The 16,156-nt window shown below is 41.7% G+C and overlaps 1 protein-coding gene across 1 annotated transcript in view; it reads right to left on the bottom strand.

The window, feature by feature from the left end:
* ST8SIA1 (ST8 alpha-N-acetyl-neuraminide alpha-2,8-sialyltransferase 1) overlaps positions 1-15,880 on the bottom strand; it is a 150,622-nt gene extending 134,742 nt beyond the window's left edge. Inside the window, exon 1 of the mRNA XM_045554213.1 lies at positions 15,168-15,880. Coding sequence (XP_045410169.1) covers positions 15,168-15,403 — 236 coding nt within the window. The 5' untranslated portion in view covers positions 15,404-15,880. The remainder of the gene's footprint in view (positions 1-15,167) is intronic.
* Positions 15,881-16,156: the final 276 nt, after the last annotated feature.

Raw genomic sequence — 16,156 nt, 5'->3', positions numbered from 1 at the left:
AAACCTAATTTGTCTCTCTTAGACTTTCACTGGCCCTAATATTTGAAAATGGCTAGTCTGAGGTCAACAAGACTAAATTTAAAATTGTGATGTTGGAAAGTCTGTCAAATATCAAAGGCTTAAGAGACTTGTCATAAAACAGGACCACAGGTTACTATAAAATTATAGTCATTCATTTAGCCAAACTGATTAATTCAAAGATTTTAAAAAGCAAAAACCTTACTCTTTGATAGATAGGAGACTCAGTTTCCCAAACAATCATGAGACCTAATAAAGACAAGCTAATAAAGTGATAACCTGAATCTTTCTGCCTTTCTCCCTCCTCTCTTTTTTTTCTTGCAGTTTACTCCAAAGGTGAACAAAAATATTTTATTATTTCTATTAACACTATAGGAAAATCTTGTTCAAAAGAGAAAACAAAATTTTACCTTTGTATTAGTGTATTACTATTGATAAAGCTAATTTTAATAAAACCTATAAGCTAATCCATCTAATTTTAATCAATTTGGCCATAAGGTAAGATTTTTATAAACCTTTTATAATTTTTATCATTTTTCCAACTTTTATATCCATTTAGTTTTATTTGTCATTTATTTATTTAATTATTTAATTTTAATCAATTTCTAAGACCTTTAAATTAGGCAAAATTCCTTTTTTTAACAAAACTATTTCTATGCCTTCCCATAACTCTTTCTTATCAAAAAATATATCCTATTTTTCTTATATATTTTGCATATAGAATTGTTTCTCTTATAGCTCTAATTACACATATCAATCACAAGGCCAGCTCTTAGAGAAACTTAGGAAGTTCAAGTAACTTTGAACTGTTATCAGTTCCCAATTTTTATTAGCATGTCTAAATATATTTAGCTTTCTATATCATATAAAAACAAGATGTCAAAGTATATAAACTTAAATTTATGTTTAATAATTATTGTTTTAGTATTTTAACTTATAAAGGACTCAGACATTTTATGATTATTCTCTTTAATTTAACATAACATGACTTTAAGATTTCGAATTACTGAAAAGAATTTTGAAACTACAATACAGGTACCATCATTAATGTCTTCCCCAGTCCTCTTAGGTCTCAGGTGTCCACCTGGCACCCAAGATGGCTACAAAGGGCAGGGCCTGTCTGAGTTCTCAATTTACAGACCAGGGGTAGAGCTTGCAGTAGATGCCTGGAGGATCCAATCCCTCCCAGAATAGCCAGAAGGCAAAGCTTAGGCAGGGGCCATATTGGGCTAGACTGTGCCTTATAGCTGCTGGACTAGGCCCTGAGGACATGTCCCCAGGCCTCACTGTGGCCACAGATCCAGACCTCAGAATCCAGAGGCTCACAAATCAAACACATAAGCTCACAGTCAAATCTAGCAAGTATTAAAAATACTATAGAAGCAGCAGTTTTATGACCTTAAAACATCTAGACTTCAATAACAATTTTAAAACTAGTTTTATTCACCAAAGATTACTAAAGTTAGGTGAACTAAAAGGCATTTGAATTAGTTTCAGTTTTCCTGATAAAATATTTGATTTGAGCACTTACTTTTTTTAAAGCCAATTAGTTGAGCCCTTTTATATATTTTGGCAGTGAAATTATCACATACACATAATAACATCAGTAGACACACAGACATACAGACACACAGACAGAAGCAGGTCTTACAGCTTTTATAAGCAATTTTAATCTGCTGGCTTTTAAACACATTTTTCCCATTCAGATTATCAATCTTTTCATTACCTATTTTATTGCTCTAAGCAATTGTTAGCTAGGCAGCAATTTGCCTTTTAAAGAGATGACCCCTGCATGAAACAAGGCAGAAAATTTATACCTCAAAAGCACAGAGCTAAGACTTCAGGCCTAAATATTATACCATCATTTGTTCATACTAAAGGAAAAAAAGGTTGAATGCACAGTCCCAGTTAAGACAAGATGACCAGGGAAAGTAACTTAAACATGTACATTTAGAACAATGGTAAGAGACTCTAGTGACTCAGTTCTTCCTTTCAGATACCCTTACAAATGAAAATTTCCTTTACGGATTTAAATTTCTGTATAAAAAAGTTTCAAAATAGCCAGTTCAATGCCAGAAAGGTGTGTTCTAGGAAGGTGGTCTTTTAACTCAGCTACCACTTCTTAACTAAAATTACTGAGTTCAGGATAGACTGACTCCACTAAAGAATAGGGTTAAAAAAAAACCAAAAAGGCATTTCTCTGCCTGGAATCAGCATGAACACATCTGAAAAAGAAGCAAGTCTATTTTACCGGAGGGCCTACCTTTTGGAAACACTTTATCCAGGACACCTTTCTTTTTGCCTTCAGAGCAGGTTTAATATTTCTTGTTAATTCATCACTTAAGCTTCTTATTTGCCTTTTGTAAAGAGATTTTTAAATCTTTTTATAAGCTTCTGCACATCAATAGGCATCCCTGGATGAGACTAATTTGGGGGCCCTCATTTTTAAGTGCATTTCATAAAGTTGTCGATTTGGAACATTTCATTGTAATTTTACCTTTAGTAAGATTTTACCATCCTGTAAACATTTGCTACTTCTGGGGCCTAATACTTATATGTAGGTAGGCACAGCCAGAAGGTAGACTACTCAGTTCTTCAAAAATTAAAGATCCCATTTTTACCTTGAATCTTGGCTTTGGTTCTCACATCTCCAAGATCAACTTAGGTAATGATTTTTACTTACCCAAGCACGCAAAAAAAAAAAAAAAAAAAAAAGCAGCAAAGAAATAGAAAGATAGAAGACAGAAATATCTGCGAATTCCTGAAAGCTGGAGCTTGCACCCCCTGTGTTACCGAAAGCTCAGCCACTTGTCCCCAAGGCCAAATAATGAGAACAAACTGTTTGAGGAGGAAGGAAAGAGAGAGAATACTTTGCCGGCAAAGGAGGAAATATGGTATACCTTCTCGTCTCAAAATCCCAAATTTCCTCCACATAGGCAGAAATACAGAGCGTTTAAAGAGAGGGTTCTCAGCTTCAGGCGATTACTGTAGTTAACTGTTCTAACTGTCCCCTCTTGGCCACAGACAAAGCCTGTGAACTCTGCCAGCTGCCCACCCTGGGGGCTGGGACTACCAGGGAGTTTTAACAAAAGACAACCTGCCTCAGGGATGCAGGCCAGAATGCAGTTCCCAAAAGAGTGGGAGAAGTTTTAAAATGACAGAAAATCTTTTTGCCCTTTTTTTTTTCAGGCTGGTCCCTCTGTTACACCTGTAGTATTGTCATTTACTGCCAGTTTCTGTCTGACCCAGACATCTGAGGCTTCTAACTGGATCCAAGCCAGCTAATTATGGGATCCAATCTGATCCCTGGACCCAGCCCAGTTTTGGTTGTGACTTTCAAACCCAGTTGGAATCGAAAATTTGTTCAAACAAACTTGTAGGGTTCAAAACACAAATTTGTGGAGCCTCGGGGTCCAAGAGAGAACTTGCCCACGATCCCCAGTTGCTTCAAGAGAGCAGTGGACACAGTGGGCCTAGTGGGCACCTTGCTCCTGGGGGTCTCTGGGAGCTCTATTTTGGAACCCACTTCTGACATCATCTGTTAAAAGAAAAACCTTAGAAAAATTAAATTTGACAGGGTTTAATTGAGCAAAGAACAACTTGCAGATAGGGCGGCCCTTAGAACTAGAACAGGTTCAGAGAGACTCCAGCGCTGCCACGTGGTTGAAGAAGATTCATGGACAGAAAAAGGAAAGTGACATACAGAAAACAGATGTGAGGTACAAAAACAGCTGGATTGGTCACAGCTCAGCGTTTGCCTTATTTAAACATAGATTGAACAGCTGGCCGCCTCTGATTGGCCAAAAATCAGTGATTAAGCACAAGAAGAGCTGTAGCTCACTATGTACAGAGAAACCTTTAGGCCAAATTAAAAAATGTGTAAGGAAGGAGCATCAGGCCAAACTTAATTTAATAATACCAAGGTTAAATATTTTCATAATAACAAAGTAATTTCTGGTACCTCCAAAGACCAAAGAGGTAAGTTAAGGTAAATGGAGCAGACTTTGGCAAACAGCTGACATTTTTGCTTTTGAACTTTTTAACTAAAAATACCCTTCTAAGTGGAAACCAATAAGCCTTAACCAAGGTTATAACTCAATCACGGAAGCAAGACGTGTCTCCAAAGAGGTAGAAATCAGTTTTTATGAGATCCAGAGAAGCCACAAAAACAGCTCAAAGAAATGAAAGTCTCGCTAGCCATAAACCACGTGTAACCCACATTTCTGTCTGGCCATATTTTATAGAGTCCCAGCTTCTTGGCTGATCATTTATACATAAGTGTCTAAAAGCCCCCTATGACCACCCCTTTCCCCGCAAAATACAGAAAATCAAAAGTTGTATGTGACACTGTCTGGAGAATGGACACGCTTGAGGCTCTGACTCAGGGGGATGGGCGGGACAGGGACAATGTATATAACCTGAACTTATGTACCCCCATGATGAGCTGAAATAAAAAAAAAAAAAGTTGTATGTGGAAGGGAAAAGAATCAATAAATGGCAAAAGTCACACAAATATAAAACCAGAGCAGACTCATTCCCTGCCTGGGAATCAAACCTAGGCTGTTGAGACAAAAAGCACAGAACCTTAACCATTAGGCTATAAGGTAAGTCAGCCTTCATCGCCCTGCCCCCAGGGGTAGTGTACAAAGTATTTTTATCATTGTTTTAGATCAGATACTGGCTCTTGCATTTTGGAAAGAGAATTTTTAAGGCTAGCCATGAAATTGTTACATGTTTTCCTTTTAGTTTGATCTTTTCATAAATATAAATAAGACAACTGTTGAGAATAAGAGATCTCTGAAATCTATTTTTTCAAAAAAAATTTAGGAATTTTTTTAATTGAAAGGATTCATTTTTGTCCTTTGATTTTTAATGATGTGCTTACTCCAAAGAGAATTAATCCAAAAGCCTCTTCAGATGTAATCCCAGAGATCCCCTCATTCTCCCAGAAGTAGGCTAAGATAAAAACAATGGTTGAAGCGACAAAAGCCCCTTATGAATGGAACCTTTTATGACAAACACTCCCCAGAGCTTGCCACATTCAGAACAAAAAAATCTTGGGTTCCCAACCATTTTTATGCTGGTCATCGAATGCAACCCAACAATTGCATCCCTCGATGGTGAAGACCAAAGGGGAGTGCTCCCACGTGGTCTCAAGACAAGCTCTCAGGAACACAAAGCAAGACAAGAGGGAATTTTATCTGGTGCCCCTCTCCATGACAGAACACCACAGAAAGACAGAGCAGCAAAGGAAAATGCTGTTTCTGAGAGGAAAGGGAATCACATAAATATGTCTAACGGAGCAAACAAAAGGCTTTCCAAAACAAGTCAACCCAAAAGTTCAAGAGTATTCTTCCAGACACACCTTCTATTCTCTGTCCAGCTGGGGAGACCTCTCTCCAAGACAAGACTCTTCCTAACCTATACGAGAGCCAGCCAAGACCTGCAAAGGAGCCACAGTGCTGCTAGAGGGGCCAAGAATCAGGAGAAGGAAGAGGGTGCTGGGTGGGCTTAGAACGCTCACCAAGGATGTCTTCTAGTTCCAAAAACCATTTCTTCACTCTGAACAGGTCCAAGCACTATGGATCGACAATGTCCCACCAGTGCGGATGGCGTCAGAGATGGCCCTCAGTCCAAGAGAACTGAGTAGCTGGTAGGACACATCTCTGAATCCACCCCACCAGCAAGAGGACACCAAACAGCAGGCAAACGCCCACAAAGGTGATGCTGGATGAGCCCCCAAATCTGTTACCACCCAAGCAGTTTCACTGCCTGCTGTTAGAGAGGAAGCCAATACATTGAGGCAGCAGGGCTTACAAAGGAGAAAGAGGTTAATATCACAGGCACCATGTGAGGCAATCAATGGGAGGAAGGTCTCAAATCCGTCTCTCCGAGAATCTGGGGGCCAGGGTTTTTAAAGATAGTTTGGCAGGCAAAGGACCAGGGAATTGGGTCTGCTGACTGGCTGGGGATGAACTCATAGGGTTAGGAAGTAGAAATTGCTTCTCAGGCTGAGTCAGTTCCCAGGTCACAGGAGTTGGTGCCTTGGTGTGGGCCACTGGTCTGGGGGGGTCAGCTGGGCCACTGGAATGCAGGGCCTGGAATGTATGTCAAAGACCACCCTTAGGTTTCACAAGGGTGATGTTATCTACGGAGGCAATGAAGAAAGCTGAGAATCTTTACGGCCATCAGTTATATGGCTCTTGAGTAGTAAGCAATTATAGGAAAGCAGGCTAAGGACAAATGGCTGGGGGGCAGTGAGTGTTTGTGTACACACACACACACAAACACACACACACACATATATAATTTAACTATGCCTTTACCTTCGGAGAGTTCAGGCCCTTACCACATTTTCCACCTTACGGCCTTTTCTTAATTATATAAAAGGTGGTTTCAGTGGGATTATGAGCAGGTTTTTGTTTTCTCCTCTTTACTACGTTTTCAGTTTTTTCTACAGTAAATATATATTATTTCCAAAATCAGACAAATATGAGTAATAAACACTACAAAATTTTAAAATGAACATTAGGGACATAAACTCATGTACTGAATATATTTACTGTATCAATAATGGAAACAAGCACATTGTTCAAAAGTGCCCTTTTCTCATTACGATCACCTAGAAATCGCTGGTAGCGTACTTCATTACTCAAGACCTGAAAAATGGAGAATGTTTGGCTCTGAATTCATTTCAGCTTCCTCCTGGCACCTAATTAAAGGAGTGAGACATCTCGTACGGTGTTGGCTGCTTCCCTCTCACGCAATGCCACAGCTAAAAGACAGTTCACATGGGACAAGACCAATCACTCCAAAATTCATCACAATTATCCACAACAAACTGTCACCCCTGGAACATCGCATTATGCAATTTCTTTAATTTCAAGTTAAATCATAGAATAGTAGTCCCTCTTATCTGTGGGGGATATGTTTCAAGACCCCCAGTGGACGTCTGAAACCGTGGATAGTACCAAGACCTAGATATACAGTTTTTCCCTATGTATACATACCTAAGATAAAGTTTAATTTATAAATTAGGCACAATAAAAGATTAACAATAAAGAATAATTAAATAGAACCTTTATAACAATATGACAACATCACTACTCTTGCACTTTGAGACCACCGTCAAGTCAAATAAAGGTTCCTTGAACACAAGCACTGCATTAACACGACCGTCGATCCGATAACCCAGCCAGCTACTAAGCGACTAGCAATAAGGAAACTCAACAGAGTAGAGACGCTGAACAAAGGGATTATTCACATCCTGGGAGAGAGGGAGCAGGATGCTGAGAGATTTCATTATGCTACTCAGATGGCGGGCAATTTAAAACTTACTAATTGTTTATTTCTGGAATTTTCCATTTAATATTTTTGGACTGCATTTGACCATGGGCAACAGAAATGTGAACAGCAAAGCTAAGGATAAGCCTGCTGTTGATTAGACCACAAATTTTATAAAATCAGGGACCATGTCTTAGATTCATCACTGTAGCCCCAGCACCTAACGGGCACGTAACAGGCATTGAGCAAATGTGGCTGAATGAATGAAGTCAGGTGATACAATGCTGGGCTCTGCTGTCCTCCTTAAAATCTTCCATATTCCAGCATTCTTAATACTAACTCTCTGGAAGGAGAGGATGTGTCATAAGGTCATATTTCATTGTCAGATATTCCTTTACTGAAGGTAAAATTAATAGGCACAGAATGTGTCCCAAGACATGGTTTCTCTCCTCATTATAGACTAGTAATTAGCAATTATTCAGTACCTAATCCTCTCAAGGTAACAATTGCCACTCATGGCTAAGGCTCAAAAAGGCCAGGCAAATTGTTCAAGGTCACAAAGTTAATAAATGACAGAACCAGGATCAGATCCTGATCTCTGGGACCCCAAAGTCCAGACTCTTTCCAGGTGGGAACAAGCTTCCTATCATCTCACCCAGCCAGGTACGAATGGCTCTGGATTCTACATTAATTATCTGACTTAATTATCACCACAAACCTAGGAAGTGGATGAGCATATTACACATATTTTTCAGATGACGAAACAAAGGTACAGAGAGCTTAAGCAACTTTACCAAGGTCACACAGCTCCTGATAGAGCCAGATTAGAAGGGAAAAGCTAAAAAGTATTATATTTTACTAGAAATCTATCAACTTCATCATGAGTGAGTACATTAAACATAAACAGACAGCATCACTTCCACGAGGATTCACAACGTTGTCAAAAGACTAACTGGTCATACTCTACATTAACATATATAATCATTCAATGAATCCAACTAGTTTCATAAAATACTCCTCTCTCAAATGAAAACTAATAGACTCTTAAGTTGCAAATAACCCACTACAATTTTTCAGTTGAGTACTGATTGTTCAGTGTAAACCAAAGGCACTCTAACCAACCCCATTTGCAAGGCAGGGGACAAAAATACACATGTATCTAAATACTAACAAGTTCTAATAAACCAACAAATAGATGAAATATGTTGTATCCTCCTCCCTGGACAAAACCTGCACAGCAACCTGGAATGCCAGATTCACATGCGGACTTCTCAAACTCTAGGAAGCTTGGCACTAGAACATGGGGACACAGGGAGAGACCACCCCATGTGCACATGTGGACCCCATAGTCCCATATCCAAGTTCCTTTCACAGCTTCCCCCTCCCTCAAAGAGCTGCCCCTTGGCCATCCCTTGGGACTAGGATTGTCCACACCAGCAGGACAAGCTGCTCTCAGGAGAAAGGTTGGAGAAAAGGCCCCACACAGGCAGGCAGGCTGTAGAAGTGGGTGTGGGTCATTTGGGCAGGTAATTCCTTGAGAAGGGATAAAACCAGAGGAAAAGCAGGGTGTGGCTCCCTAAAGTGTAGGGCACAAAGCACGGACTCCTATTGCAAGGGCTTACAGGGTCACTAATGAGAACATAAGCTTTCAGTGGAGACAGTTGCTTACAGTAAATATCCTAAAATGCATCCCCTCTCCTGATCCTTCCCTAACCAGGATGTGCCCATCTATCATGTGCCGTTCATTCATTCCTCTTACAGGAAGCCTTCTCCAACTACTCGAGCCAGCAGAGACACCACCTTTCCCTAAATAATCAAAGGATTTATACTGTGGTTATCAAATTTAGTTCTTAATTGCATATATTTTCACGGGGTTTTTAATCCTGTCAAGTGGGTTGATTTTGTTTCTCTAAAGCAATGGTTCTTAACCAGGGACAATTTTTGCACCCCAGGGTTTATTTTGCTAAGTCTGGAGACATATTTGATTGTCTTATTTAGTGGGCAGGGGCCAGAAGCCAGAGATGCTGCTGAACATTCTACAATGTACGGGACTGCCCTCCACGACAGCAAGTCCCCAGCCCAGAATGTCGGTGTGTTCAGACTAGGAAACTCTGCTCGAGAGTAAGAGCTCTTTGAGAAGAGAGAGGACGCCATATTCCTTGGATCCCCCAAACTGCTAAGCAGAGTGTTGGACACACAGTAGGTCTTCATTAAATATTTGCTGACTGACTGATTGGATATCTGGTTCCAAGCCTTTCTAAAACTTTCATTCACACGATAGCTAAACAAAACTTGGTGTGCTAGGGACCACGCTAGGCTCTGAGATGAAAATATGCATGAGACACAGTCCCTGCACTCAAGGAGCTTGGGCAGAAAAATACACTAGAACTTTTAAAACAACATGATTAATGCACCTGTCACTCTCAGATATTTGTATATTTATCTGCTTATTTTCTGTCTTCCCTCATTAACCTATAAATTCCAAGAAAGCGAGAATTTTGTTACATTCACTGCCATAGTCCCAGCATTTTCTATGGTAATAGTCATTGACGCATACGAGTAGATATTTTGGATAACTGAAAGAAATACAATAATATGTATTTTGTATTAACAAAAAAAGCAGAGAGGAAATGCTTCTAACAGAGAGGGAGGAAGGAGGAAGGAGAGCTAACATGGATTGAGCACTCATCATAATATATGCCTGAAACAGTTCTAATCATTTTCAACATACTATCAAATCTAATCTTCACAACAGTCCTAACAGGCCACATTTTACAGATCACAGCAAGTAACAGAATCAGGTTTTGAGCACAGCCAACTTCAGAATCTTTGCTCCTAACCACTATAATGCACTGTCAAGAGATGAGTAGGAATTGGCCAGGTGAAGGGCATGAAGATGTGACCCTCAAATAATCATTCCAGGCAGAGGGAACGCCTCAAGCAAAACCAACACAGCCTTGCCTAGTTCAAGAGCTCCAGTGATTCCAATACTACTAAAACATAAACAGGAAAAGTGATGAGAGATGACACTGGAGAAGTACTCAGGGCCAGATCGTAAGAGAATATATACAGCAATGCCTCACTTATCCAAGATTATCAGGGAACAAGCATGAGATTTAGAATTAAATAGCTCCAGGTTGGAAATCCAACTCCATTATTTTGTTCACAGATCTCTCTGAACCTCTACATCCTCATCTGTAAAACAAAGAACATTCACAAACCTACTTTATAGAGTTACTTTGAGGACAAAAGATAAGACAACATACGTAAGCTCTAAGAACTGGGCCTGGTAACATTAAGAATAAATGTTAATAATTGATTTTTCTATTATGATTATTGCTGATAAGGTGTGTTCATATTTGTAAATTCACAACGTAATTGTACCTTATTTTCTTAAGCACTAAAACTTATTAAACCATCTTTTTCCTAAACTACTTTTTAAAAGTGAATTCCACAAATCCCCAACTTACAAAACTTTATATCTCATCTGTACAGATGGCTACACCTATTTCTCATCCCCTCTACCCCTAATGCCCATCTGCCACCACCATGACACCCATGGAAATATCTGAAGCTTTTAACATCCATGGATTTGAAAATAGTGAAAGAAAAGAAGCCATGGAAAGGTAAAACTGCTTAGAGTAGTGGATTGCTCAGAATTTGGAAGATGAAAGAACATTAATGCTTAGAGTAATGGTTACCAACCAGTGAGTCAACAGAATTTTCAAAACAACCACTTTGCTTTATTATCCTCTACTTTAGATCCCCAAATCCACTGATAACAGTGATATGCCACCTCTGCTGATAGCTAACACATAGCCAGTACCCTTGGGTACTTGATCTCTGTCCACTTCTCATGAGCCACACCTTAAATACATCCAAAGATTCTAACCTGGTTTCCACTTACCTTCCAGTCTACCTTTCCACTGGGCAACTTAATACCTTTCCACACTGGATACACCCCAAGCACTTCCAAAGCTCTCTGCCTCACAGTTCTCTCTGCCTGGACCATCTTACCATCCTTCAAGGCTTCATAGAAACACCATCTCCTCTCTGAAACCTTCTGATCTCCCTCCTCGCAGTAGAATTAAGTGTCATGTTCTACAAACTTCCCCAGGACTTTGCTTGTGTTTCTGTTGTTATAATGACCACGTATTAAACAGAGATATGTGGCAAGCACCCTTCTAGGTGCTCTCTGGATGCTGTCATGTAATTTTCACTACAAACTTGTAAGACATAATTACAAAACCCATCTTACAAAGGGGAAAGCTGAAGTTCTGAGAGTTGGATTTATCATTGATCACACAACTACAAAGTGATACAGCTAGAATTCCAACCATGTTCTGACAACTCCCAAATCCATAAGTTTTTCACTCTGCTATGCTGTCTCTCTTTCATGGCCCTATTTCTAGTTAGTAAGTTAATTATACACATATCTGCCTCTCCCATGGGATTATAGCAAGTCCGTTGATGAGGAACAAGGGCATATTCTTTTTTATAATTGAGGACAATAAGATATCCATTTATACAAGGTGCTTGTAAGGATTAAATGAGACAATACACGTTAGCATACTGTCAAGCAGATAACAAGCACCTAAAATTTGTTAGGCTTCTTGCTGTTATTGTTATTGCTACCATGTCAGGTGCCAACAATCAAAAAAATACTGAGCTGAGTTTCATTTTTGAGCAGCAAATGAAATGGGTAAGGATCTGGCAGGAAAGACAAACACTGCTTTGGTTTGACAATTCCCACAATACTACTCAGCCAGAAGCAGTAAGAGTTAAGACAGTCTTTTAATGACAGGGTCAATTGGTTTCTTTATCTTTCTATTACCAAATAAATATCAGGAAAACTTCCTATTTAGTTCAAACTCTTGCAGCTTTATTACGTTCTTGCTGCCATCTCCTGTGCAATTTTCCAGGAGAAGTCAGTACAGAACAACTGCTGAGCTAGAAGAAGAAGAAAATCACAACAGTGAACAGAAGCACAGAGGGCAAAACAAAACCTGAAATTCTGATGCTTATAAATACAGTAAAAGACTCTTTTGTCTTCACAGCATTTAACAGTACTTTAAATCATCATATTTATTTGTTTGTTTGTTTTTGTCAGTCATCCACTAGTAGGAGGTAAGCTCTCTTATAGGAGGCACCTGTCCTTCCTACTCACTGCTATCTCCAAGGGTCTAACTCGTATCTGTGCACAGTAGTCACTCATTAAATACTGGTCGATTGGCTGATTGCAAATATTTGTATAGATGTATCTACATATATATTTATACATATATCTGACACCATTCCATGGTTTATAAATAAATGTGCACATATCTCCACATATAAGTACACACTGTACATTTTTGTACATATATTTTTATTTGTGCAGATGTTTCAGACTGGAGAAACACAGATACTTGTCTGCCAAAGTTGTGTCTCCTTAACATAATAGACTCCTGGCTGACCTAATATCTAACAAGCATGCACTACTACCCATATACTAACAACCTACTAACAATCCAGGTGCTAAAAAAAATGGATCTTATTAAATGTGCAGAGTAAAACAAATTGTTAACATAAACCATGAAACTTTTCCTACCTTCCTTGACCCTGTTTATTAGCTTAAGTGTATGTGGGTGGGGATGGGAATAGGGACCAATAATGTTTCTCTGTAAATTTAGCAGGTGGAATATTCCAAATTCTTATGGGCTGGCTAGATGTCCTTATTAAAGCTGCAACATATATAGGAAATTATAACTTATAGCAATTATAAAACAACCATTTTTCTGGGTACACAATGTACCAGACACTTGGCATCAGTTTTTTTTTTAATTTAAACCTTATAACGACAACACTGCAAGGTAAATGTTATTATCCTCATTTTATAAATAAGGAAGCTAAGACTCAAAGAGCTAGAATAATTTGCCAAAGATAATATGCTGTTTATCTACTCATGGCACAGTCAATGTACAAATTCAGAATTCTAGTCTGAAGTTCAAACTGTTTTCAATGAGCAATGATGCCCCTTAAAACAGTTTCACACACATTAACTTTGAAAGATGTGTGCTTGGGCAGTTTTTATAGTGTATGGATTTTCATAAGTAATTCTCTGCACATAGAGACCAGACCAAATGACAGCCAAACACACTGAAGATTACTCCAGGCTACAGACAGCAAGGAGCAAATGTGTCTCAGAAACTATCAGCCTGCATTTCTCAGCATATGAAGCATTTTCCACTTGATGTGTCCTCTAAAAGGAAATCTATTCTCTAACAGAGCATCATTATTCCCCCTCTTATATAAAAAAAATGGACTCTTTCATTGCAAACCAATGGAAAGTTCTTAACTTATTTCCTTGTATTACTTGAAATGAAAGTGCTTTCTGTCTTTAGAGAAAAGAATTGCTGGATGCTATGCCTTTTGCCTGATTTTGAGTCCAACAATCAATACTGTGAAGCAAAGGGAAAATTAACCCTTATACACTTCTAAGAGGAGTGGGGTTATTTTTAAACATAATGATAGTGGAGTTCTAAAAAGAGAGAGGAAAAGCATTCCCTCCCAGGGAGAATTCAGCTACCTTCATCTGAAAGAATGAGCTATATTATCTTTTTGACCTTTCCGGGAGCAGGCCTGAGAAGGGGAGGGAAACCCTATGTTTTAAAAAGTTTTTTAAAATGTACAGATGTTTCTGAACATTTGTAAATGACTGCTGTGAGAAACATGGAAGTTGGAACTCACCTGCCCATACCCTGATGAGAAAAATCCTCTGCAGAGCAGAGGAAAACATTCCCCGCCCAGACCACACAATCACAGGAAGAGCCAACCGCAGCATCTTCAGCCCCAGAGACTAAAGGTGAAAGGGGCATCTCACAGCGGTGGAAGCACGGGTATACCCTCAACACGCCTGGAGAGACTGAGAGGAAGGAAGCACCTCTGCCTTCCCTCCAATCTTCACTGCACAACCCCCTGCTGCCAGGAACTTATTTTTAGACATTTAATCTAAAATTCCCAGAAAGGTAGGGAAACTACAACCTCTGAGTGATTCTCAGAGTTCTGCTTTCCAACCTGGCTTTGGTTTTCTGTTTGTTTTCTGATTCCAAATCCCTGCCTAAAGTACATCTCCCATCTTCCAGAGGCATCCATAGCCTATACCAAGAAAAAGAACTGGGAGCTTTGGAGCTTTAAGTGATGAAAATTCCAGCACCCACACGTCAAAGGTAATGACCTTGGGCAAGTAACTCACCCTTCTAAAGAATCAGTTTGTGGTGCATAAAATGAAGAGATTATATTAGGAAGTTGTTGATATTTCAACGTAAAATTGCACAGTCAGTAAGAGAGCTCTGTGTTTGCGGTGGGCACACTGCACAAAGCTGCAGGATCCGTTCGTGTTTTCACTGCCCGAGACTTGCCCATCACTCCCACCCTGGTGACTTATGTTAGCAACTGCTCGTCTAACCTAGGAAAGACGGTTCTTTCCTGCTTCTGGTTCTCCATAGCTTCAGATGTCTGCAGAGCCCAAGAAATAAATTCTCATTCAGTGCAAGCCACTAAAGTTATCCTGGGTTCTCCTTCCCGTTGATCATCAACAAATTGTTAAATACAACACAGGGTTGGGAAGAAAAGTGTACAATCTCTCCGTGTGCAAAGCAGGTGTCTGCACATCTCTTGGGGTAAGGGATGGGAAGGGACCCTGACTAAAGTCTCCGGGTTGGGAATGGCACAAAAGGGCGGGGGGGGGGGGGACAGGACGAGAAAGACTAGATGAAAGGGATGCCTCTGCGAGACGGTGCGAGGCGGTCCTCGCCGGTGACCCCGTCCTGGGCTCACCGGGAGGAAAGGACACCAGGGCGGAGGAGCCGCGAGGGCAGGAGTACCTGAACAATCCGGCCGCTGTCTGGTTCCTCCTCCACGCGGTGCCCTGTTGCAGCACCCCCTGCACGATCTCCTTCTCGTTGGGCAGCCGGTAGACGGGGAAAACGTAGAGCCAACACAGGACCACGACACAGAGGGCACTGGCACCCACGGGCAGTCGGGTCCGCGGGAACTTCCACGCCAGAACGGCCATGGCCCCCCTGGCTGTGTGTCGCCGCGCCCGCCCGCAGGGGGTCATCACAGTCCCGGCGTCCCGGGGGCGGGGGCCGGAGCCTCAGCACAAAGCTAGGCGAAGTGGCCGCGGGAGGTGCCCCCAGCGCCAGCCCCCCATGCACAAGACACCTCTGGCTTTCTTGCTTGCGCACGCACGCACGCTTCTTCGGCCCCCACGGCCCCAAAGGTCAGCGCAAGGATGTTTGAAAATGCAACTTTTTGAAGGATTTCTCTCTAGGGGACGTGGCCGGGACGCGAGTCATGAGCTATGGCCACGGTCGCTCCCCCTGCAGGAGGCGGGCGCCGGGGTCGCCGAAGGGGCAGAGCGCGGCAGTGGCGGGGCGCTCCCGCCGGTTCTGCAGCATCACGGTCGCCGTCGGCGAGGGTCCGGTAAAAGGCTGGGCCCCCGCCCAGACACTTGGCCCGCGGCGGCCCCTTCCGAGCGACTCTCCGTCGCCCTTCGCCCCCTCCCGCGCCGCCGCGCCGCCAGGCACCCCCCCCCCCCAGGCGCGCTCTCCGCGCCGCACCGAGTCCTTGGAAATTTCCACGGCGGCCCGGGACCGCTATCCTGCCCCGCGCCCTCCCGCCTCGCCCGCCGGGACCCCCTCTCCCCGCCCCGCCCGGAGAAGAAAAGAACTCGCTCTCATCAGTTCATCCCGCGGCGCGCCGCAGCCTTCCGCTGCGCCCCGGACTTCGCAGACACGCGCGCGGGGATTGGCGGAAATCAAGGTCTCCCCTCCCGCCCCCACCCGCAAAATTGCCTCCTCCGACCCGTGCG

Source organism: Lemur catta, chromosome 6 (assembly GCF_020740605.2).
Source record: "Lemur catta isolate mLemCat1 chromosome 6, mLemCat1.pri, whole genome shotgun sequence".
Classification (NCBI taxonomy): domain Eukaryota; kingdom Metazoa; phylum Chordata; class Mammalia; order Primates; family Lemuridae; genus Lemur; species Lemur catta.
Note: the sequence above shows the minus strand (reverse complement) of the source record. Positions and strands in the feature narration are given on the sequence as shown.